General features: G+C 46.9%; 1 protein-coding gene across 2 annotated transcripts in view; it reads right to left on the bottom strand.

The window, feature by feature from the left end:
- LOC142576684 (uncharacterized) overlaps positions 1-23,177 on the bottom strand; it is a 268,560-nt gene that overhangs the window by 161,417 nt on the left and 83,966 nt on the right. For both annotated transcript variants that reach the window (XM_075686916.1, XM_075686915.1), the window contains exon 3: positions 17,098-17,214. In XM_075686916.1, coding sequence (XP_075543031.1) covers positions 17,098-17,214 — 117 coding nt within the window. The remainder of the gene's footprint in view (positions 1-17,097; positions 17,215-23,177) is intronic.

Below are 23,177 nucleotides of genomic sequence, written 5' to 3' on the forward strand. Positions count from 1 at the left end.
GAGTTTCTGGTAACATTTAGTGTCCCTTTAAAGCACAAAGATAGCGGCGAACACAGCCGGCGATCGTCGAAAATCTGATCAGCGGGTCAAGCGCGTCGGCTTTTATACAGCAGTCATCGAATGTTCCAGACTAATCGTTGGGACCCGCATGCCTTCTACAAAGTTCTATACCATTCGCGTCAAGCCATGAAACCAGATAACACAAGGTTCGGCGACAACAGACAGCAGATCGAAGCATCGATAACTTTCCAGAAACTTCGGATACATGCAGGCGCGTCCCGCGCTGTGCGATAACATTTGTTAGGCGACAAAACGTGTCGCCCGATAAAGACAAGTACACGTGTCAATACCCCCCTCTTAAAAAAGCATCGACTCGATGCTGCAAACAAACAAAAGTAATAAATAAGCACTCGTAGCAAAGAAAACAACAAAATAACGGAAGTTCGTTAGCGTCCGTAAAAGGGCTTAATACACACCACGTGGACCACTTCCGGTCGTGCGCGGCGCCGCTGTGAATGCGAAATCCCGCCTGGCACGACTTCATAGTCCAGTGCGCCAATACGTCGGATGACCTTATAGGGTCCGAAATAGCGTAGCAATAGTTTCTCACTCAGCCCTCGTCGGCGTATCGGGGTCCATACCCAAACACGGTTGCCGGGCTGCTACTCGACGAAGCGTCGTCGGAGGTTGTAGTGTCGGCTGTCGGTACGCTGCTGGTTTTTGATCCGTAGGCGGGCGAGCTGTCGGGCTTTTTGGGCGCGCTGGAGAAAGGTAGCGACGTCAAGATTCTCTTCGTCAGTTACGTGCGGCAGCATGGCGTCGAGCGTCGTCGTCGGGTTCCTGCCGTAGACCAGCTTGAACGGCGTGATCTGTGTTGTTTCTTGCACCGCCGTGTTGTAAGCGAATGTTACGTACGGCAGGACGGCATCCGAGGTCTTGTGTTCGACGTCGACGTACGTTGCTAGCATGTCGGCGAGGGTCTTATTCAGCCGCGCCGTAAGACCATTCGTCTGTGGGTGGTAGGTAGTTGTCCTCCTGTGCCTTGTCTGAATGTATTGCAGAATGGCCTGGGTGAGCTCCGCTGTAAAGGCCGTTCCTCTGTCGGTGATGAGGACTTCTGGGGCGCCATGTCGCAGCAGGATGTTTTCGACAAAGAATTTCGCCACTTCGGCGGCGCTACCTTTCAGCAGTGCTTTAGTTTCAGCGAAGCGGGTGAGATAGTCCATCGCCACGACGATCCACTTATTTCCGGTTATTGACGTTGGAAAGGGTCCCAGCAAGTCCATCCCGATCTGCTGGAATGGTCGGCAAGGAGGCTCGATTGGCTGTAGTAATCCGGCTGGCCTTGTCGATGGTGTCTTGCGTCGCTTACAGTCTCGGCATGTTCTGACATAACGGGCGACGTCGGCGGTCAGGCGCGGCCAATAATACCTTTCCTGTATCCTCGATAGTGTCCGGGAAAATCCGAAGTGTCCAGCGGTCGGATCGTAATGTAGGGCGTGCAATACTTCTGGACGCAGTCCTGACGGGACAACAACAAGGTAGTTGGCACGCACTGGTGAGAAGTTCTTCTCTACGAGTAGGTTGTTTTGAAGTAAGAACGAAGATAATACTCGCTTAAATGCCCTAGGGACAACGTCGGTGTGCCCTTCCAGATACTCGATGAGGTTTTTTAACTCCGGGTCTGCTCGCTGCTTTTCAGCGAAGTCTTCTGCGCTTAAAATGCCAAGGAAGGGGTCGTCATCTTCGTCACCTTGCGGCGACGAGTCAATGGGGGCGCGTGATAGGCAATCGGCATCAGAGTGTTTTCGTCCGGACTTACAGGTTACAGTGATATCATATTCTTGCAGTCTTACGCTCCACCGCGCCAGCCGTCCTGAAGGATCCTTTAAATTCGCTAGCCAACACAAAGCGTGATGGTCGCTGACGACTTTGAATGGCCTGACATATAGGTACGGGCGAAATTTTCCTGTAGCCCAAACGATGGCGAGGCATTCGTTTTCGGTTGTAGAATAATTGCCTTCCGCTTAAGAAAATGACCGGCTAGCGTAAGCTATCGCGTGTTCATGACCATCTTTTCTCTGGACTAGCACGGCACCGAAGCCTAGGCTATTGGTGTCAGTGTGGATTTCGGTATCGGCGTGCTCGTCGAAATGCGCAATTACGGGTGGCGACTGCATGCGTCGTTTGAGTTCTTGAAATGCGTCGGCCTACGGCGTTTCCCACTTGAACTCGACGTCACATTTAGTTAGCTGTGTCAGCTGCTCAGCAATACGTGAAAAGTCCTTGACAAATCATCTGTAGTAGGCACACATGCCAAGAAATCTACGCACTGCCTTCTTGTCGATGGGCTGCTGGAACGTTGCGATGGCAGCTGTCTTCTGCGGGTCGGGGCGGACTCCAGACTTGCTGATGACGTGGCCTAGGAATAGAAGCTCATCGTAAGCGAAGCGGCACTTTTCTGGCTTCAGAGTGAGCCCTGATGACTTGATGGCCTCTAGTACTGTCGTAAGCCGCCTAAGGTGATCGTCGAAATTTCGGCAAGACGACGACGTCATCCAAGTAAACAAGACAGGTCTGCCACTTAAATCCTGCTAACACCGTGTCCATGACGCGCTGGAACGTTGCAGGCGCCGAGCAGAGTCCGAATGGCATGACCTTGAACTCGTAGAGGCCGTCTGGCGTGATGAAGGTGGTCTTTTCGCGATCTCTCTCGTCGACTTCTATTTGCCAATAGCCAGACTTGAGATCCATCGACGAGATGTATTTTGCGTTGCAGAGCCGATCTAATGCGCCGTCTATCCGTGGTAGGGGGTATACATCCTTCTTTGTGATTTTGTTCAGTCGACGATAATGGACGCAGAAACGTAAGGTGCCGTCCTTTTTCTTCACCAAGACAACAGGGGATGCCCACGGGCTTTTCGACGGCTGTATGATGTCGTTGCGCAGCATTTCGTCGATTTGTTGTCTTATAGCTTCACGTTCTCGCGGCGAAACTCGGTAAGGGCTCTGGCGGAGTGGTCGAGCGCACTCCTCGGTGATTATGCGATGCTTGGCGACTGGTGTTTGTCGAATCCTCGATGACGTCGAAAAGCAGCCTTTGTATCGTTGGAGCAGACCTCTGAGCTGCTGTTGCTTAATCACGGGGAGACTTGGATTAATGTCGTTGCAGGACTCTGGCGTGGTCGCGCAAGGGGGCCTTGACGGCGGGCGACGGCTGCGGCGTAGGTCGTTGCTTCCGTCTGCGGTGATTCTGGTTGCACCTCAGGAACTCCAAGGGATCGCTGAACCTCATCTTTGACGATTTCGGCGATTGAGGCCCCTTGAGGGTGCGACCTCGGATACAACTTCTGCAGCTCTTCCCGTACGACAGCTCTGGTAGTCTCGCGTAGATCGTCGGTGGCCAGTGATTGAATTTCTGCATTATTTGCAGAGTTCGTGCGGCGGTTGAATTGCCGGTTCCGCATTTCGAGTGTCTTCTCAATGCCGGTGGCCTCGCGAAGGAACTTTGCTACGGTCGTCGGTGGGCTTCGTACCATTGCGCCAAAAAGTTCTTCCTTCACACCACGCATGAGCAGGCGAACTTTCTTTTCCTCGGCCATATCCGGGTCGGCGTGGCGGAACAGACGGCTCATTTCTTCCGTAAAGATGGCAACGTTCTCATTTGGTAGCTGCACTCGGGCGTCCAGCATAGCTTCGGCCCTTTCCTTGCGCACGACACTTGTAAAGGTGCCCAGAAAGCCGCTACGGAACAGGTCCCACGTTGTCGAGGTCGACTCCCTGTTCTCAAATCACGTTCTGGTGGCGTCTTCTAAAACGAAGTAGACATGCCGCAGCTTGTCATCGGAGTCCCAGTTGTTGAATGTCGCTATTCGTTCGTAGGTCCCCAGGCAGGATTCCGGGTCTTCAGTCGCTGCTCCATGGAAGGTCGGTGGGTCCCGAGGTTGTTGTAGGATAATGGGGGACGCTGGGGCAGCCATTGTGGTTGTCTTGACCACGATCTTCTTTGTCGTCTCAGGTAGGAGTCCGTGATCTGGGGGCAGTCCTTGCAGTCTGCGGCTAGCACGCTGGTCTTGGGCGATGTCGGTTTTGTCCTCGGGCTTCGGGCTTGGATCGCGGCTTTGCGGGGGCGTTCTGTACATGAACGCACAAGCACCTCAACAGATGTCACGTGGTGGTGACGTTGAAGAACACAGTAGCAATACTGTGAAAGACAAAACTAGCTTTTATTGGGCGCACCTGTGCCCACAAAAACAGGCTACACTTATAGCTCAACGAAAGCGGCGAACACGGTCGGCGATCGTCGAAAATCTGATCAGCGGGTCAAGCGCGTCGGCTTTTATACAGCAGTCATCGAATGTTCCAGACTAATCGTTGGGACCCGCATGCCTTGTACAAAGTTCTATACCATTCGCGTCAAGCGATGAAACCAGATAACACAAGGTTCGGCGACAACAGACAGCAGACAGAAGCATCGATAACTTTCCAGAAACTTCGGATACATGCAGGCGCGTCCCGCGCTGTGCGATAACATTTGTTAGGTGGCAAAACGTGTCGCCCGATAAAGACAACTACACGTGTCAATACGAAGCCTCTTGCAACACCGGCCAACACAAGCCTCGCAGACACATATACCGTCATTCCCATGACGGCACAGCGCCCCTTAGGAAACTCCCATAGACGGTGGTGCCAGATTTCCCTCTAGGTGATATGGTGAGAAACTCTGTCTTTATACCTAATTTTACTATTTTCCTGAAAGGAGCTGCAGAGGAATTTAAATAACTAAACAAGAACTCATATCTGCTGTGTGTTCCGTCATTCAGTAATCCTTTTCCGTTTCTCTACGTTTGCTGTGTATTCTCTTCGTGTACACATTTCGAGCTCTGTTGAAATCTGTATTCGAGAAATTTTTTTTATGTGTGCGCACGTGTGCGTGTGGGCGTGTGCTGTCCTTCAAGCGCGTTGCATTGCCGAGTGCGACAGCACCAAGACCCTCGAGGTTGTTCCTGGGCACATTAATAAACACCTTCGATTGATTTACTGATTGACAACTTTATTATTTATTATGTTATATTGTTGTAATGTTTACTTATTGATTAATTACTCGCCATTATCGTTGAATGGACGGGATTATTTGACGGGTCGTTCCCAGATTAATGTCGATTAAGATCGTTCCCAGTAATTAATGGCTCACAATCTCCCAAGGCCGCAGTCACATCATGTGTGCCCCAGTGGTGTCTACTGGGGTCTTTGCTGTTTTATAATATATTACTGGCATAGGCCAGAACGTAGCATCAAAAATCAGATAATATGCAGATGATTGTGTGTTATACCGAAAAATAAATTCCTTATACGACTGCCCCAAAAAATGTTTATGGTGCCAAAAATGTGACATGTAATTAAACACATCTAAATGTAGTTTCGTTCACTTCAGTCGAAAATGAAATGTAGTAACATTCATTTACTCTCTTAGTGCAGACTACATTACGGTTCTCTATAGTGCTGAGTATCCGTGGGTAATCATTTCTTGTGACCTAAAATGAAACAGACATGTTGAAACCATAATTTTGAACACAAGCTGGGTTCTCAATTTTATTTTAAAAAATCGAGCATGCAGCTCGGAATGGAAAAGCGCGCTGTACGCAGCGAACGCGCGGGAACTGCCTCTCATCCGGTCAGTAATGCACTAAGCCAGTTAGAATCGTCCCGCTCGTTTTGGAACCCAGCCGTGACGTCGTAACGTCAGCGTAACGGCCCTTGAGGGTTTCTTATTTTGGGAGCCCCTAGTTTATTATTGAGGCGAAAGCCTTCCTAGGCTAGTTTGTGTCAGCAGACACAAGTGTCAGCAGACACGCCGAAGCGTAATCACGCCAAACGAATACAGATAAAAGACAGATTCAAGAATGAGAAATGACTGATAGTGACAATGAGTGAATGATAAGGTTATAATTGAGATTGGTAGAGGTTTATAAGGACTACTAGTGACTAATAATGACTACTAATGACTTGTAATGATTACTAATGACTCCAAAATGACAAATATGTCGAAGGACGGCTTGTAATGACCAAATACATTACAAATGACTACAAATGCCTACTAGTGAACAGTAATGACTAACATGTGAAATGACTTCTAATGACTAGTAATGACTATGTAATGACCAATAAGTCTAACCACAACTTGTAACGACTACAATTGATTAGAAATGAATAAATATGCTTACTAGTGAGCAGTAATGAATAATGACTGAAATGACGTGTAATGACTATGATATAACCAACATGTCTAACGACGGTTTGTAATGACCACAATTGATTACAAATGGCTAAAAGTGCTTAGTAGTGAGCAGTAATGACTAATAATGACTGAAATGACTTGTAATGACTAGGAAATGACCAATATGTCTAACAACAACTTGTAACGGCTAAAATTCATTACAAATAACTAAAAATGCTTAGTAATGACCAGGAATGACTAATAATGACTGAAATTACTAATTGTAAAAAGACAAAGAGGCAAAGAGAAAGAGGCGAATGATAAGAGGAGGAAGAGTAGGCTTTCGCCGTTTACCTGTTAAGAGACCTTGTATTTTTAAATTCTGGGGTTTTACGTGCCAAAACTACTATCAGATTATAAGGCACGCTGTGGTGGAGAACTTCGGAAGAATTTCGACCACCTTGGTTTCTTCACGTGCACCCAATGCACGACACACGGGCGTTTCTGCATTTCGCCCTCATAGAAATGTGCTTGCCGTGGCCGAGACTTTATCCCGCGACCTTGCACATAGCAGCGCAACGCCAAAGCCACTAAGCAACCACGGCGGGTATCCCCTAGTAATTCGCAGCTCCTGTGCCAGCGTTTGCTTCCTTGACCAGTTTTAACGTCTGCCTTCACTTGGGAACATTCCTTAAAACTCTTCACGTGGCAATTCCTACGGAGCAGCAACAGCAGGAAAATTCCAGATAAACCCTGTTGCACCTCGGTTTTCATCTTTTTTTTTCCCGCGCACAATAACTGAGTGGAATAACTTGGCCGACGCCGTAGTAACCCCATCCGATACCTCGTTCCTCACGCTACTTAAATATCGCATCAATCCTTAATTGATTCACAAACAAGGCGTGGAAAGTGTGATCAAGAGCAACGTGCCCTGCGCTTTTATTTTTTACTCATCTATGACAGGCGTGCCTGGTGTACTTTTACGCAGTTCCAATTTAGGTATCTCGTTTTGGTTTCACCCTTTTCCCCCTCTTTTGTCATCGTACTTGTGCTGTCGAAATTTACCCCCACTACAGTAATGTGCTTTCGGAACATACAGTTTTCAGAATAACTAAATAAGAGCACTTAGCTATATCCCAACGTGGATGAATGCGAAAGCATTGCGACGTCTAATCAATGAAAGCTGGTTTACGAAACGTAATCGAGTGGTAATGGGACGGTTTTCGCGTTGCCTTGTATCATTTCTCACATCACGTGCACCGTTCGCGTACTTGCGTGGACGTCCAAAGGAGCCGGGCACAGCTACTGACTGAGAAATTCGAATTCGGAGGTTTGACAATCGGAGCGCACAGAAATCACCACACCAGCTGGCAGTGGGCCAGTGCCATTAGCGCCTTCGCAGAGGGAGGGGCAGTATGGCAACGCTGGTATGGTGAGCGACATTTGAGCCAGCTGTGGAAGAAGACGACGAACGTGCGAGCAGGGGCACGAGTGCGTCTCTGTGAACACGCGACCTTTCATGCGATCCCCGGCCACGCCACCGGATTTTCCGCTTCATGAGCCCCCATATAATGATTTCGTATAATAAAATAAATAAAAAGTGAACGCCCTTCCACTACTGTGAAGAGGAGTGCAAGCGAAGCTCGGGGTCCGCGGCTCTTCGTTGTCATAACGCCGTGGCTTCGCACTTGCTCACAGCGAGGTTGGCGCGTCGACGACGAGCCCTTTCTCGAGCGAGTTCCCAGCGCCGTTCATGAAACGCCGCCTGTTGTTCGGCCGAACTCACAACGCGCCGCTCGCTCCCTCTGCCGTTCCTTCAACGCAGCCTGCTCTTCGGCAGAACGGATCAAACGCGTCGCCCCATCTGACTGCCGAGACTGAACTGGCGGGAAACGGCCGGCGCGAGAGGAGAGAACATGTGATCACATCTTTTCCCCCTCCTCCTCCTTCAAAGTATGGGGGTGCCTTTGGTTGGCTCGCGCCTTGCGCTACGTCTGCTTCTTCATGCAGATAAAACCCTACTTTAAGGGACGCATACGATTAACCGACGTGTTGTACTACTCGTTTAATTATTAATGGCCAACTCTCTGAACCCGTTTCCATTTGCTCTTCAGTAAAACAAGGGTGCCCGTTGTCCCCATTACTATTCGCCCTTTATCTGGAACCGCTATGCTTAAGCGTAATTCAGTCGAGTCACATCCATGGCTTCAATATACTGGGTAACGAAGTAAAAGTCTTAGCTTATGCAGATGATTCAGCGTTCGTCTGCACGGATAAGTCCAGTGTTGCAAACGTAGTATCAACAACAGAAGAATTTCGCAGCGTGTCAGGAGCACGAATGAACTCCTCAAAAAGCTTAGGCTTATGCTTTGGCTCATGGTGCTATACACTAGAAGAGTTTGCAGGCGTTAAATGGACCGGTGTCCCGCCAAAGTATCTTGGCGTGCCGCTAGACGCATATAAATTAAGCGCACACTATTGGAAAGAATGGGCTTCGGCGCTGCGAAGCTACGCCCAGACATTTGTTCCACACCGACTTTCTATGTTTGGGAAAGCCGAAGCCCGCAATAAGTTCTTGGCAACAAAAATTTACTATGCATTGCAAGTTATTCATTGTGCCAGGGTCTACATCCAACTCTTTCACCGAATCTTTGCAACCTTCGTATGCTCTTCAACTTTTGAGCCCACGAGGCGAGACAATATTTTCAGGCCCGTTAGTGAAGGTGGACTGGGTTTAGTACATCTTTATGCGCGGAAAATAGTGTCTCGTTTCTTCTTTTATCGCGATACATCGCATCCTATAATTCGGTCATTCATGCAAATCACACTTGTTAATGCGTTACCTGATTTAATTGTTTCTTCCAATTTTTCTTCGCGCTTATGCTTGTGGGCATTCATGCAAGAAGTTTACTTGGCGGTTCGTTTCCTGACAGTTCGGTTTTCCACTGAATACTTGTACTCCGTGTCGCGCAAAACGTTGTATAAAAATTTACTGTCCATGCTATTTCCGCCTCCATTTTACCGATCACTATACATTAAATGGCCAGGCCACGATGTACTAAAGCGAGTTCGCAAAATGTATTTATCCCCTTGCTGCAAAACATTCTTTTATAAAGTTCATAGTGAAACCATACCGGTAAAAACATGGCTACAGAAAAAGGGTATCTTTGTCTCCTCTGTTAACTGTCGCCTTTGTGACGTGCCAGAGACGATTGAGCATTGTTTTATTAGCTGCACCGACGCCATACAATTTTGGGATGTCCTCCAACAGACTTTAAAAAAAGACTTTGAGATTAACGCTAATACTGTGCGATAGCTGCTGCCGACCTCTGATAATAGTGCATCTTTCGATACGTTTTTTCTCATCGGAATGCACAGTTTGTGGAAAACGCGAATGATGGACCGAAGCGCCGAAACTGTTGTACCTACAAGGGTACGTTTCATCCAAATGACACCACACCTAAAGCAGGTTTATGATGGACTTGATATACAGCCGGACTGGTACCTCATTTTGGTGAAGTGCCTATCCTTACCACCCTTCTAAAGTTAAACCAACATTTCTACCCACAGTATGAACGATGTCTTTTCTCTGTGTGACTTTCATTGTACTCTCCATTCACAGACTATGCACAACTGGTGAATGTCAGGTTGTTGCTACTGTAATAAATAACATGGAAGAAAGAAAAAAAAAAGCGACCGCGGATGAATCGGTTAGCGTTGTGGTCTCGCAACACCGGAGGTCGGTGGTTCGAATCCGCAGTCCGACAAGCAATCTTTATTTTCGCATGGCTTGAGTTTTTTTCGTACGGCACCACCAACACCGACGCCGATATGAGTGAGGCAATATAAGCTTAGCTTGAAAAATGATATCGACCTCGTTTGTCGGCCGTCAGCGCGACACAAAAACCGCTGCGAAACTGCCCGTTCACGCCGCTTGTCCTGCGTCCACTCCCCTCTCCGTTGGCTGTAATCATGTCGAGCATACAATCCCCCCTCCCAACGTGTCCCTCCAACACGCCTGACCAGATCCGCTGTGAAATGGAAGAGCGGCAACGACGTCGGTGCTCAATGCTATGCTGCAAATCTTCGCTGCGGACACGACACACGCGCTCTATCCGCAACCACGCTGAATAACCGCGTGTGTGTTGATTTTCCGTCTTTTGACATTTAAACATGTAACCGCGTGGTGTTTTTTCGGTATCGCCAACCAGCTGGCTAGCGGATCTGCAGCGGCGCGCTTGCAGAGTTGTTCATGTTATTGTGCTGTGCTTGCAGCCTCTGTGAAATATACATTTCTTACCTTACAGACACAAAAGCAGCGCAAGAATTGAGCAGTACATAAAACGCGAGTGACGGAAAACGCGCGCCCTCTGCTACGAAAAACCATGAAGGAAGGAAAAATATAGGAGAGAGCATCACGTCCCGCAGCTAGCCTTGGCAAGCGAACGCTCCGTGAAGCCACAGTGGTGGGCCAACACGTCACCTATTGCGTCGAGATCATGCAACAATATCGAGCTTTGCCGAGGCGCTTCGTTACCGGTAGTTCTTACTCGGAGCGCGCTCAAGCTGCTGTGCCTGTCCCGGGTGGAGGCTGCGCGTGCTCCTCTGCCTGTGCCGCGTTTTTCTCTGGGTGCTTCGGTCGTTTCCTTCACGGCATGTGTCCCGCACTTTGGGCGAGTTGTGAGGGGTTCACAATCCAACGTCAGCGCATTTAGGCTGCAGGTATAGTTCGGCCGAGGTAAAGAAACCGTTGAGAGCGGTAATAAGCGACATAATACTCCGACCTAATAATCAGCGGCCGTTCAGACGAAGCACATCTTTATTTATTTATTTATTTATTTATTTATTTATTTATTTATTTATTTATTTATTTATTTCAAAGTACCTTACAGGCCCCAAGGGAAGCATTGAGTAAGGGGGGCATCGTTGAACAAATGACAAGAGAAAACAGATATATGAGCGCTAAAAAATGTGAGAGCTAAAAATGTTTATAATGATCACGTGCTTGAAAAATAGTGTAACAAATAAAAACGCTAAATCCATACAAAGAGTTATCGGGAAAGGAATGAAAAGTACAGTTCACGGTAACATAAAAAGCGATGTAACACTCGCGCAAAATAACGCACATAGCGCGAGCACATAAAGCCAGCAAAATTGAAAAAACAATAAGAACAATAAAAAGAAAGTCGTGACCCATATGTGACACGTATTATATGACATGAAATATGTGCAGATGAATATATTTGTTATGATGAAGACTGTAGGTTCAGTAGTTGTCTGAATTTATCATTGCTCATTTGAGCGACAGTGCTGTTAGCAAGCGAATTCCATAACCGAATCACTCGTGGTAGAGCCGAGAAGTTAAATGCGTTTGTGTTGCCATGAATGCGAGTGAGGCTTAAACCATTATAAAGTCGTCGTGATGTGCAAGACGCGCGTTCCGGTGGCAAGTTTGATGGCTTCATTTGGTGAACATATCTATGGAGCAGGGACAGGAGCGCTATGTCATGCTATGTCACTCAGTGATTGAAGGGAAAGTTCGAGATTTATTTGAGTAATGCTGGACTGGTAGCTGTAATTTCGGGAAATAAATCGACTAGCTCGGTTTTGGATGGCTTCTAACATGCGGATTAAGTATTCCTGGTAGGGAGACCATCTAGGGGATGCGACCTCAAGCTGAGAGCGTACAAATGATACGAATGCTAATTTACGAAAGTTAGACGGGTAATCACGCAAGTTGCGACGAATATACCCAAAAGATTTGGAAGCGTTTGCGCATATGGTTGCAATATGAAAGGCCCAAGAAAGGCTCTGTGTAGAGACAGAGACATCGGCGACTATTCATTCCTTCTTGCGAACATCAGAAATATAATAAAAAAGCGGGATATCATATCATGTTTAATGGACACGTGCATAGCCGATATGGATGTTTTAACCGAGACTTGGTCGTCAAATAAAGTCAAGAATTGCGATCTCTTTTCTCGTGAAAAGAAATATGCAGTGTACAGACATGACCGAAGTGACCGATCAGGAGTCGATGTTTTGTCGGTGTCGGTGATCAGGAGTCGGTGTTTTGCAGGCATAAATTCTTACGTTGTCCCGATCCAATCAGAGCTTAAATTTCTCTGCACATACTTTACCTTAAACCATCACGGTGTCATTGTTTGTGCATGTTATCGGCCTCCGCTTTCTGCCACCATGCTCTGTGATGAATTGTAGGATAGTCTGAATAAAGTTGTGTCTCGATACCCGAAAGCGCCGATTTTTCTTATGGGTGACTTCAATTTTCCAGGTATTCAGTCGAACGATTCCCACCCCCTTGTAACTACTAATTCATCCGCGTGTGTACCCTTCATTGAACTCTGTTCCACATTTAATCTTTCCCAGCCGTTCAAGAACCAACTCGCGTCACCCCTTCGCGTGCAAACGTACTCGACCTTGTGCTCACCAGCCATCCCGGTTCGGTCTCTTCCCTAACCCTACTGCCAGGTGATCACCTTACAATCCATTTTACTACGCCATCGCGCTCGCGCCGCACATCGAAACATTCGAAAATAATCCGCGATTACGGGAGAGCAGACTTTCAAGCCATTAATACTGCTTTGGAAAAGTTCGTTGACGAGTTCTTTCCCCAGTTCTGGGAACGCACAGTGCAAGAGAACTGGCAGTTATTTCAAACGCAAGTCAAAGCGCTCATCGATAAAGATATTCCGCTGCGAAGCATATCTAGCATGAGACGTTCGCCGTGGTTCAACCTATCGTAAAGACGCTTGCTAAACAAGAAAAAGCGCATGTTCCGCCGCTGCAAGAAACTTACGACAGACAGAGCAAGGCTGGCTTATCAATCTACCGCTGCGGAATATAAACGAGCTCTCAATGGTGCTAAACACAATTATTTTCGTTCAACCCTTCCTTCTTTACTTACTTCAAATCCACGTAAATTTTGGAACGTTATCGGCATGCGCGAATCTGATGAAGCTCGCTTGAAGAACGATCGAGGATTCTTTGTCTCAAATAAATAGTGCTGTATCTTACTCAATGACACATTTTCACCATCTTTTTCACATTTGCACCAAAAACCGTTCCTATTATTTCTGCACCTGACTTCTTTCAAATGGACCCTATCCTTATCGACTGGGTAGGCATTTCTAAACTCATTCAAGCTGCGAAACTTTCATCGTCAGATGGTACCGATGGTATTAACTACAAGTTTTTTTTTAAAAAAACACCCATACTTATTCAACCATTATACTACCGTATGTCTCTTTTCTCAGTCATTGCAGAGCGCCACGTTGCCGGACGACTGGAAGGTGGGAAAGGTGGTTCCGGTGCATAAATCTGCTGATGTTCATAGCCCCCACAACTACAGGCCTATCTCATTAACATCAATTCCATGCAAGCAGCTTGAACATATAATATATTCTACCCTAATGTCGCATCTCTAATCGAACTGTTTCTTCACACCTAATCAGCATGGTTTTCGCAAACACCACTGCTGCGAAACTCAACTGGTCGCGTTTACAAATAACTTGTTTTCCATTTTGGATTGTTCATCATTTCTGGATTGCATTTTCTTTCGATTTTGCGAAAGCATTTGATACTGCGTCACATCAAGTACTACTTTTCAAGGTTAGTAAACTAAATCTTGATACTAATCTGATGAAGTGGATCGAGTGCTTTTTGCAGGGCCGTACCCAGTACATTTCAATTAATGATTGTGACTCACTTTGTATGCCCTGTAACATCTGGAGTTCCCCAAGGCTCCGTAATAGTTCCTCTGCTTTTCTTGATTTCTATTAATGGCCTTTCTGATTCGATTGACTCACAAATTAGACTACGCTAATGACTGCGTATTATATAGACAAATATCTAAACCTTCTGATGCAGCCACTCTTCAATCTGATCTGGATAACATCTCCACTTGGTGTCACCCCTGGTCTATGAAACTAAATATTGGTAAGTGCAAAGCAATGAGAATAACGCGAACGTCTAACCAGTCTTCATGCACGTACTTCCTTAATAACTCTTCTTTAACTGCAGTCTTTGATTATAAGTATCGTGGCGTATACATTACCGCCAACCTGTCATGGAAAACGCACGAAGCACATATCACTAATAATGCTAGCCGCACATTTGGTTTCCTTCGCCGTAATTTTTCCCTGGCTCCTGTGTCCCTAAAACTACTTGTGTATAATACTTTTGTGCGCCCGAGACTAGGGTACGCTTCTTCCGTTTGGGATCTCCGCACCAAATCACTCCTACAAGTCCTCGAATCCATCCTAAATCGTTCTGTTCGTTTTATACTTTCTCATTATTCTCGTTCAGCCAGTGTAACGCTTATGAATAAAACATTACATCTCCCTGACCTTTCTCTACGCCGTCGTATTTCTCGCTTATGCCTCTTTCACAAAATATATTTCACCAATGACACTCTAAAGCAATCACTCTTTATTACTCCCACTTATTTTTCATCCCGCATAGACCACCGGTTCAAAGTTCGCGTGCCAAGCTGCAGGACTAATCTTTATTTTGATTCGTTTGTTCCGAAGACGGACTGGAACTACCTTCCTGCCTCCGTCGTGTCTATCGCAGCACCCGAAGCCTTCAATTATACTGTATACGATCATGTCCATTAACATGCCTACTACAAATGTATTGCTGTACACCCAGTTGCATTCTTGTATTCTTGTATAGCCACTCCTCTCTGTAACGCCGAACGGCCCTGAGAGTAAATAAATGAAATGAAACGTATTCGCCGCATTTTTCACCGAGTCCTTTCCCGTGTGTGCTTTGCCTTGTTATGCGAGCTTTATTGATTTGCATTGTCGCTGGATCAGTGGCATCTTACGCGTGACGGTTTGCATGCATGCAATTGATCGCATTGCGGGAGCGCAGCCATCCTTGCAGGCGAAATGCGTTGGAGCTCATTGCCTCAGATGACGCTGACTCCCGCAAGAAACGGTTAGTTGTATTTGCTACGTACGTGCTATGGCTGTTTTCTCGTGGAACGCGGTGCGTTGTCAATTTATCCGCCCCCAAGAAAAGCAGCAGCAGCTGCAAACAGCGCTCGTTCCTGCTTTCAGAATTTGAGACCCGTATACGGCCGGGTCATGCGGTATCCGCTATGTACCCAAGCACTGGCCCAGCTTGCCTTGCCACTGGCCATGCGAACACTGCGTCCTGCGAACTCGAACAAGCGGTAGGTCATCGGACGCATACGATCTTATTCCATATAATTGTGGGGTTTTGCGTGCCAAAACCACGATCTCATTATGAGGCATGCCGTAGTGGACCCCGGAATGATTTGGGCCACCCGGAGTTCTTTAACGTGCACCTAAATCTAAGTACACGGGAGCTTTCGCATTTCTCCCCCGTCGAAATGCGCCCGTCGTGGTCCGAATTCGAACTCGGCGATCTCTTGCTTACCAGCCCAGCACCATTGCCACTAAGCAACCACGACGGGTAAAACGAAGCATGTGTCGGCGAACGAAGGAGAAAGGTGCACTCCAACACAGAGAACGGACCAGTCACTGGAGAACGGACCAGTTTATAAAACAGTTTTTAGTCTCCCTGTATAAATGAGGGATGTGCGTGCTTCTGAAATGACAACAGGCATTACTATGCAATTTTGCCGCAACACGAACCGCAGCGCACAATTGCCGCGACAGCCGTGCAGCAACGCCGAGCAACATTCGCCTTCAACTTCCGACATGCTTGACACGCTTTCTCTCTGATCCGGCTCGCCAAACGGGCAGGCATAGCGCAACACTGCGATTCGATGCCACAATGCAGAAATTTGAGCGCGGCACTAAGCGAAAGTGCCCCGGTGGTAGCCATGTTTTGTTCATTTGAAGAGTTTCAAATGGCTTCGAATAGGTATTAAAGAAAAGGAAATCAACCGGGAGTACTAAAACGTGCCGCGAGCCCTTGCGTTTTTGCCGCGTGTTGGGCCGCCACGTCCGCTTCAATCGCGTTGGGGCGTGCTCCCTCCTATGTTTCTTTGCTGCACGCGAAAAATCTTAATACGTGCTGCGGCGAAGGGAAAAAAGGAGAGCAGGAAACCAAGTCATGACCGTCGTGACATTCAACTTACGTGATCGCACTTACCCAACGTTTTCCCATGGCATGCATGTGCGACCAGACTTCCACAATTTCAGTTCGCATACTCGAAGGGAGAATCCAACGCGAATACAGCAAACACAGTGCTCATTATTTGCGTGCATGGCGCTGTATTATCAGTTTCAATAAACTTTACTGTAAGTACCGAAGCTTCAATTATTCCTCATCACATGCGACGCGTTTCCCTACACGTGCAATCTGTGGCATTGTATCGCAATGCGAATTCGCTTTCGATGCGTTACGCGGTAACTGAGGAACGAATGAGCAATTTTGCAGGCAACTTATAGCTCACGTTCGAAGCGGCCGTCACACCAAAAAAAGGCTTGGAGTAGGCATCGGTGTTAAAGCAGTACGGCCCCTGTGAATGACGTGTGGACAGATACCCGAGCTTGCCAGATCCCGCTGTTTGGCTTCGCTCATTTGTCGCAGCGCAGTGACATCGTAGTTAGTGAATGGTAAGGCGATTGCTGCATTCTAAAATGGCCACACGGCGACGATCGCCAAGCCTCACAAGAACCGCCTCGCAACTGCGCCGTAACAAAGATAGCAAACGCGGCCAGTGTTGTCTGATCATTATGCCCCTAGAATAGCGCCGATTTGCTCAAAAAAGCTCTAAGCAGTGAAGTTAGCTGTGCTAGGTCAGTCTTGTATCGGTTGTATAGCGGCACGGCAGTCACGAGTTGCATAAGGCGCATGCATTTCATGACCACAGGTGAGCGCAAACAGCGAGGCGCAGCTGGGTAGCCCGCCCATGCACCCACCTTTCGTTTGAGCACTGGGGTGGAGCAGACGGTTTGCTTCAACTGGTTCACGTCCTGCGTGTCGCCCTTGACCTCCTTGAGGCACGACACCATTGTTGACTCGAATGCCTGCTTGGCCTTGGAAGCCGTAAAGAGAAAGAGAGGGGTTTATCGTGAGGCAAAGCTAAAAGAAACCATAGTCGGGGTTTTACGTGTGACGTAATCGGAGCGAGGCCCAACCCAATGAACTACCGCGGCGGGTAGGGAAAGACGTGAGGCCGCTCAGGAGAGGGGGAAGTCTATTACAAGACATGCATAGAAAGCAGAGACAAAACACGATAAGCACTAAAGCATTAAATCCTTTGTTCATTCTCTATAACCCACCCCTTATGTAACACCCCCCTTTTCGGTAGTCTTTAAGGTGATTAAATCAAGTGAAATAATATGAAACCTCCTCTGAGCTTCTTCTCATGTGAGCCTCTTCACATAAAAGTAGCTCATGTGAGCTATTTCCATGTGTTTTTAAAGATTTACATGGCTTTCCCCACCTGACAGCAGAGTATTTTTTGCCACGGACCCAAAATATCTTTTTTTTTTCATGAATGGAGAGTATAAATAGTCAATACGCGCCGAAGAGATGGTCACTGATAGCGCAGCGATAACCGGCGATAAACGGAAATTATTGTACGGGTATGTGTTGTGGGCTGGCGATATATTATTGGCATCTCCTTTGTAACGAGGCGGTGACCAATAAGCCTGTTTCAGTTAATCAGTTATGCTATACATGCGTTTTATTCTAACATTGTCGTATACATCCTAATATTTTCTAATCACAGGCGAAAGCATACCACCGCGCCGCCTGCCGTCAGCGCCTCAATGACATGTGAAGTGAATGTCAAGTGAGATCACGTGCCGAACCATCTGATTGAGGGCCATCGCGGAATTTCGGTTGATTGAAAAAGTTTTACGCGACAGGCGCTCGTTCTTTGTTTTGATTTTATGGTTTTACACGAAGGCCTACATCAGCGTATGCAATGTTTCTCTCGCCCGATGTGAGTTAGATTTTACTCTACATACTATCGCAGAAATGGAGAGCCTGGTCATCAGCATCATCGCCAGGTAATTTTATGTCCGCTGCAGGACGAAGGCCTCTCCCTGCGGTCTCCAATTACCCCTTTCCTGCGGCAACTGATTCCAACTAGCGCCTGCGAATTTCGTAATTTCATTGCCCCACCTAGTTTTCTGCCGTCCTCGACTGCGCTTCCCTTCTCTTGGCACCCATGCTGTAACTCTAATGGCGCACTGCTTAGCTGCCCTACGCATTACATGACCTGCCCAACTCCAGTTTTTCTCTGGATGTCAATAACAATGTAAGCTATCCCTGTTTACTGTCTGATCCCCACAGCTCTCTTCTTACCTCTTAACGTTATGCCTAACCTTTTTAACTCTTTAAGTCCTTAACTTGTTCTCAAGCTTCTTTTTCAGCCTCCAAGTTTCTGTCCGCTATGTTAGCGCCGATAGAATGCAGTGATTGTGCACCTTTTTTTTCGATGATTATGGTAAGCTCCCACTCAGGATCTGGCAATGCCTGCCGTAAGCACTCCATTCCCAATTTTATTTTTGTGTAAATTCATGATCTGTAAATTCTGTAAATTTTATTTTTCTGTAAATTCATGATCAGGGACCTTGTGAGTAATTGACGTGGATAGACGTACTCCTTCACAGTCTCTGACTCAGAGGCTGACTCAGTCTCAGAGGCTGACTGGCGATCCTGAATTCTTGTTCCCTCGCCAGGCTAAGGATCATCACCGTTCTCTTTTGCGTATTAATCTTCAACTCCACTCTCACGCTTTCTTTGTTAAGGTGCTCAATCATATGTTGTAATTTCTCCCAGTGTTTCTGAACAGGACAATGTTATCTGAAAACCGAAGGCTACTAAGATATTTGCCGTTGATCCTGACTGCTAAGCATTCCCACTTTAATAGCTTAAATACTTCTACCAAGCACGCAGGGAATAGCATTGGAGAGATTGTGCCTCCTTGTCTGACCCATTTCCTTATAGCTATCTTTCTACTTGTGTAGAATTAAGGTAGCTGTAGAACCTGATATTTTTGAAGGTATTTACGTAATTGTTCTGTACTCCTCGATTATGTAATGCATCTATGGCTGCTGGTATTTCTACTGAATCAAATGGCTTTTCGTAATCTATGAAAGCCATATAGAGAGGTTGAATGTGTTCTTCAGATTTCTCGATTACTTGATTGATGACACGGATGCGATCCATTGTAGAATATCCCTTCCTGAATCCAGCCTGTTCTCTTGGTTTACTGAAGTCAAGTGTTGCATTTATTGTATAGGAAATTACCTTGGTGTATACTTTATACAATACTGAACACAAGCTAATAAGTCTATAATTTTTCAACTCTTTAGCGTCTCTTTTAGTGTGGAATGGTATAACGTTGGCATTCTTCATTGGCTTTGCCTGTGAATGACCGCAAGATTTTCAAGCATATCTCTTCCATTTTTGATTAAATCGACTGTTATTCTATCTTCCCCTGCCGCTTTTCCCCGGGTCATACCTTGCAAGGTTCTTCTAACTTCATCGCTAGTTATAGAAGCCTGTTCATTGCTGCTTCGAATGAAGATAGCGTCGCTGCTCTGGGCACTGCACAGATCCGTATAAAATTCTTCCGCTGCTTTTACTATATCTTCGAAATTGTTAATGATATTACCCTGCTTATCTTTCAGTGCATACGACATGGCTTGTCCTTTGCCAAGTTTTTTTCTCACTGATTTCATGATGCGTCGATTTTTTACTGCTTCTCAGTCTTCCCTTAGTTGTAATTTCGAATATCCTTTTCTCCTTGTTGATCAGTTTTGATAGTTCCGCGAATTATAACCAATTTCTTGAATTAAACACTATCATGCTTTGCCATTTCTTTATTAGGTCCTTGGTTAGTCGGGAGTGCTTACGTACTGGTTGCCTTTGTGCCTTACCTCCCACTTCAATTGCTGCTTCTGAAACCTCCCTAGCCATTACTTCTATGTGATCTTCATGTCTCTATTGTAAAGAGAGCTTACGTACTGGTTGCCTTGGTGCCTTACCTCCCACTTCAATTGCTGCTTCTGAAACCTCCCTAGCCATTACCTCTATGTGATCTTCATGTCTATATTGTAAAGCTGTGTATTTATTTGCAAGCACCAGCCTGAAGTGATCTACATTTAGCCTTACTGCGTCTAGGTTGGCCTGTTTCTTCTTGACTAATTTTACTCTTTCTCTCTTCAGCTTGAGGGAAATGCTAAACCTCACTAAGCTATGATCCGTGCACTTTACCCTACTTAACACTTTCACATTCTATACTATGCTGGAATCGATAGAGAGTATGAAATCTATTTCTTTTCTTGTTTCTCCATTAGAGCTTTTCCAGGTCCACTTTCTGTTGCTACGCTTCCTGAAAAAGGTGTTCGTTATTCTCAGCTTATTCCTTTCTGCGAATTCTACCAGCACCTCTAATATAGCGTTTCTAGAATAGACGCCGTAGATGCCAATTTACTGTTCAGCCGCCTGCTTTTCTCGCACTTTTGCATTGAAGTCCCCCATTACTACTGTATACCGAGTTTACACTTTTATCATCACGAATTCAACTTCTTCAGAAAACTGATCTACTTCCTCATCGTCGTGACTGGATGTTGGAGCGTAGGCTTGTACTACCTTAAATCTATACCTCCTATTCAGCTTTCTTATGACTACTGCTACCTCCTCATTAATGCTGTAGAATACGTCGATGTTGCCCGCTATGTCTTTATGGATTAGGAATCCTACTCCGCATTGTCTCTTATGTGGAAGTTCTCTGTAGCGGAGGACGTGGCCGTTAGTGAGCACTGTATAAACCTCACCAGATCTTGTAGCGAGCCTCACCTGCTCTTCTAACCTCACTAAGGCCAATATCACACGCAATGCTTGACAATTTCTCAAAGAATCCTGCTAAGCCAGCTCCACTCTAAAGTATACCAAAGGACCTTAGCGCCCTCTGCCGCTTCGCAGGTCTGACAGCCGCTGTGGCCAGGTGCTCTGCAGCTGCCAAGGACCGAGGGCCATGGCTCAGTTGTAGAGGTCTTGAGGGAGGTAGCACGGTATCGTGTACAAAAGCCCGACTCGTTAAATCCCAGCAGCAAATTTTGAAGCGCATACAAAATCACAAGTTCCACTCTAAAGTGTAATGCTGTCGAATACGTAAAAGCGAGATGTACTCGCCTAATGCAGCCGCATGGCAAGACGGCATATCCCATACATTGACAGCGTTTAGTTTGTTTGAACATGTGGAGAGATCTTGGTCGTTGATGTTCGGATTTATTTTTATTTTTTTTACAGTGAGCTCCCTAGTAGCAATCGTATGCGTGCCCTGAATGCTTTTCCAGGAGGGGGGCCTGGGCGGCTTACGTCCGTATCGCCGACAATGGACAGAAATGAAAACGGGTAGGGGCGAGGAGTGCAATAGTATGGCGACGGTGCTTTTGCAATGAAGACGGGTAGGAGGAAAGAGGGAAAATGTGGCGCCTGTGCCTCTGTGGTTATGACGGCACGCTCGCCGGAGGCACCGTTCATAGTAAGGTTTCTTACAGCACAACACAAGGACAAAAAAGGTATAAAACGACGACACGGCGCTGATTCTCAGCTGGTTGAGAGTCAACAGTTGAGAGTCGGCGCCATGTCTTCGTTTTATACCTTCTTTTGTCCTTGTCTTGTGTTCCGCTGTAACAAACCTTACTATGAATTCCAACCAACTGGCGCAACTTGCCGTTTTTATGGCGGTACTGTCGTCGCCGCCGCAGCAGATGCACGGGAGCAGGGGTGACCACGGCGGCGTTTGTGTCGGCGTAGTGTGGTGGCACACGCCGGAGAAACGAGTTCAGGGACGTCTACAGCAGAAGCGCAAATACAACAAGCGGCAGCAGGACCGTGCAAATTCGGAGAATTGTGCGCGCCCTAAACAGTTTCTCTGGTAATCCGTCCCCATATGAGTGTTGTGGCCCTACGTATATTTATTTATTTATTTTACTTTCTCGCAAGCAACGTGCGCGCAGGCCTGTACTCATCGTTCGGTTCAGTCAGATCGTTATCTTTGGTCATCTACGTCCAGAAAATGGGGCTTCGTGATCTGTATACCGGGATGTTGCAAGCATCTTCTTCACTAGACTTCCCAGCAACCACGCTGCTTGATAACTCTCTGTAGCAGCTTACGATTTACCGCCCTCGAACTTCGGAATCAGCGCGTACGTTTATTAGCCTGCATAAGAAGCTTATCGTACCGAGCAGTCGTGCCGCGTTCCCATACGCCGCAGTGCACATTAACACGGAGGATATCTTGCTGCAATTATCTATTTTTAGCGTAGAAAATGCCCGAAAATGACAAAACAACACAAAAATCACCACCCCTTCCAGTTCGTGAAGATCGGCGAACAGTGAAGCTGTGTTAGTTACACCGAGTGTCACACCCTGCAAGTCAAACTTCGCAAGCACTCTATATTGTAAATCTTCCTCAAGAGTACGCACTACTCGTGGTCTTCCCATACACTCTAAAAACTAGGAAGGGTATCGCAGGAGTGAAGCGGCCGATTTAAGGCTCATTGACACCGGCTACTTTAGAAGGTCGCGCGACTATTTGCGACTCGCGTCCAAAAAGCGACCGAAGGCGACTGATGTTCACACCGGCAAGCCCGGCTGAACGCGACCCGCAAGTCGCAATCCCGGAGATAATCATTCTCAGCGAGAACTGTCGGAATCTATGGTGGCGTGCGCTTTGTATTTGCCGCGACGCGAGAGGAGGCCGGATGTAGACACATGAAAGATCACTTACGGTGGGCCGCTGATTGGTTTATGTTTTGCGACCACGGTCGCGCGACTTGAAAATCGAGCAGCGAGTGTTTGGCCCAAACTGGTCGCTTTTCGAGAAAAGCGACCACTTGCGACCATTTGCGACTAACTTGGTCGCCCGACCACTGTCGGTCGCCGGTGTGAATGAGCATCTTCAAAGCGTTGTTTTACGCTGGCAAAATGTCGAGTGGAGTGAAATGCGTTGTTCACTCCGTCACAAAGGAGA

Source organism: Dermacentor variabilis, chromosome 3 (assembly GCF_050947875.1).
Source record: "Dermacentor variabilis isolate Ectoservices chromosome 3, ASM5094787v1, whole genome shotgun sequence".
Taxonomy (NCBI): Eukaryota; Metazoa; Arthropoda; class Arachnida; order Ixodida; family Ixodidae; genus Dermacentor; species Dermacentor variabilis.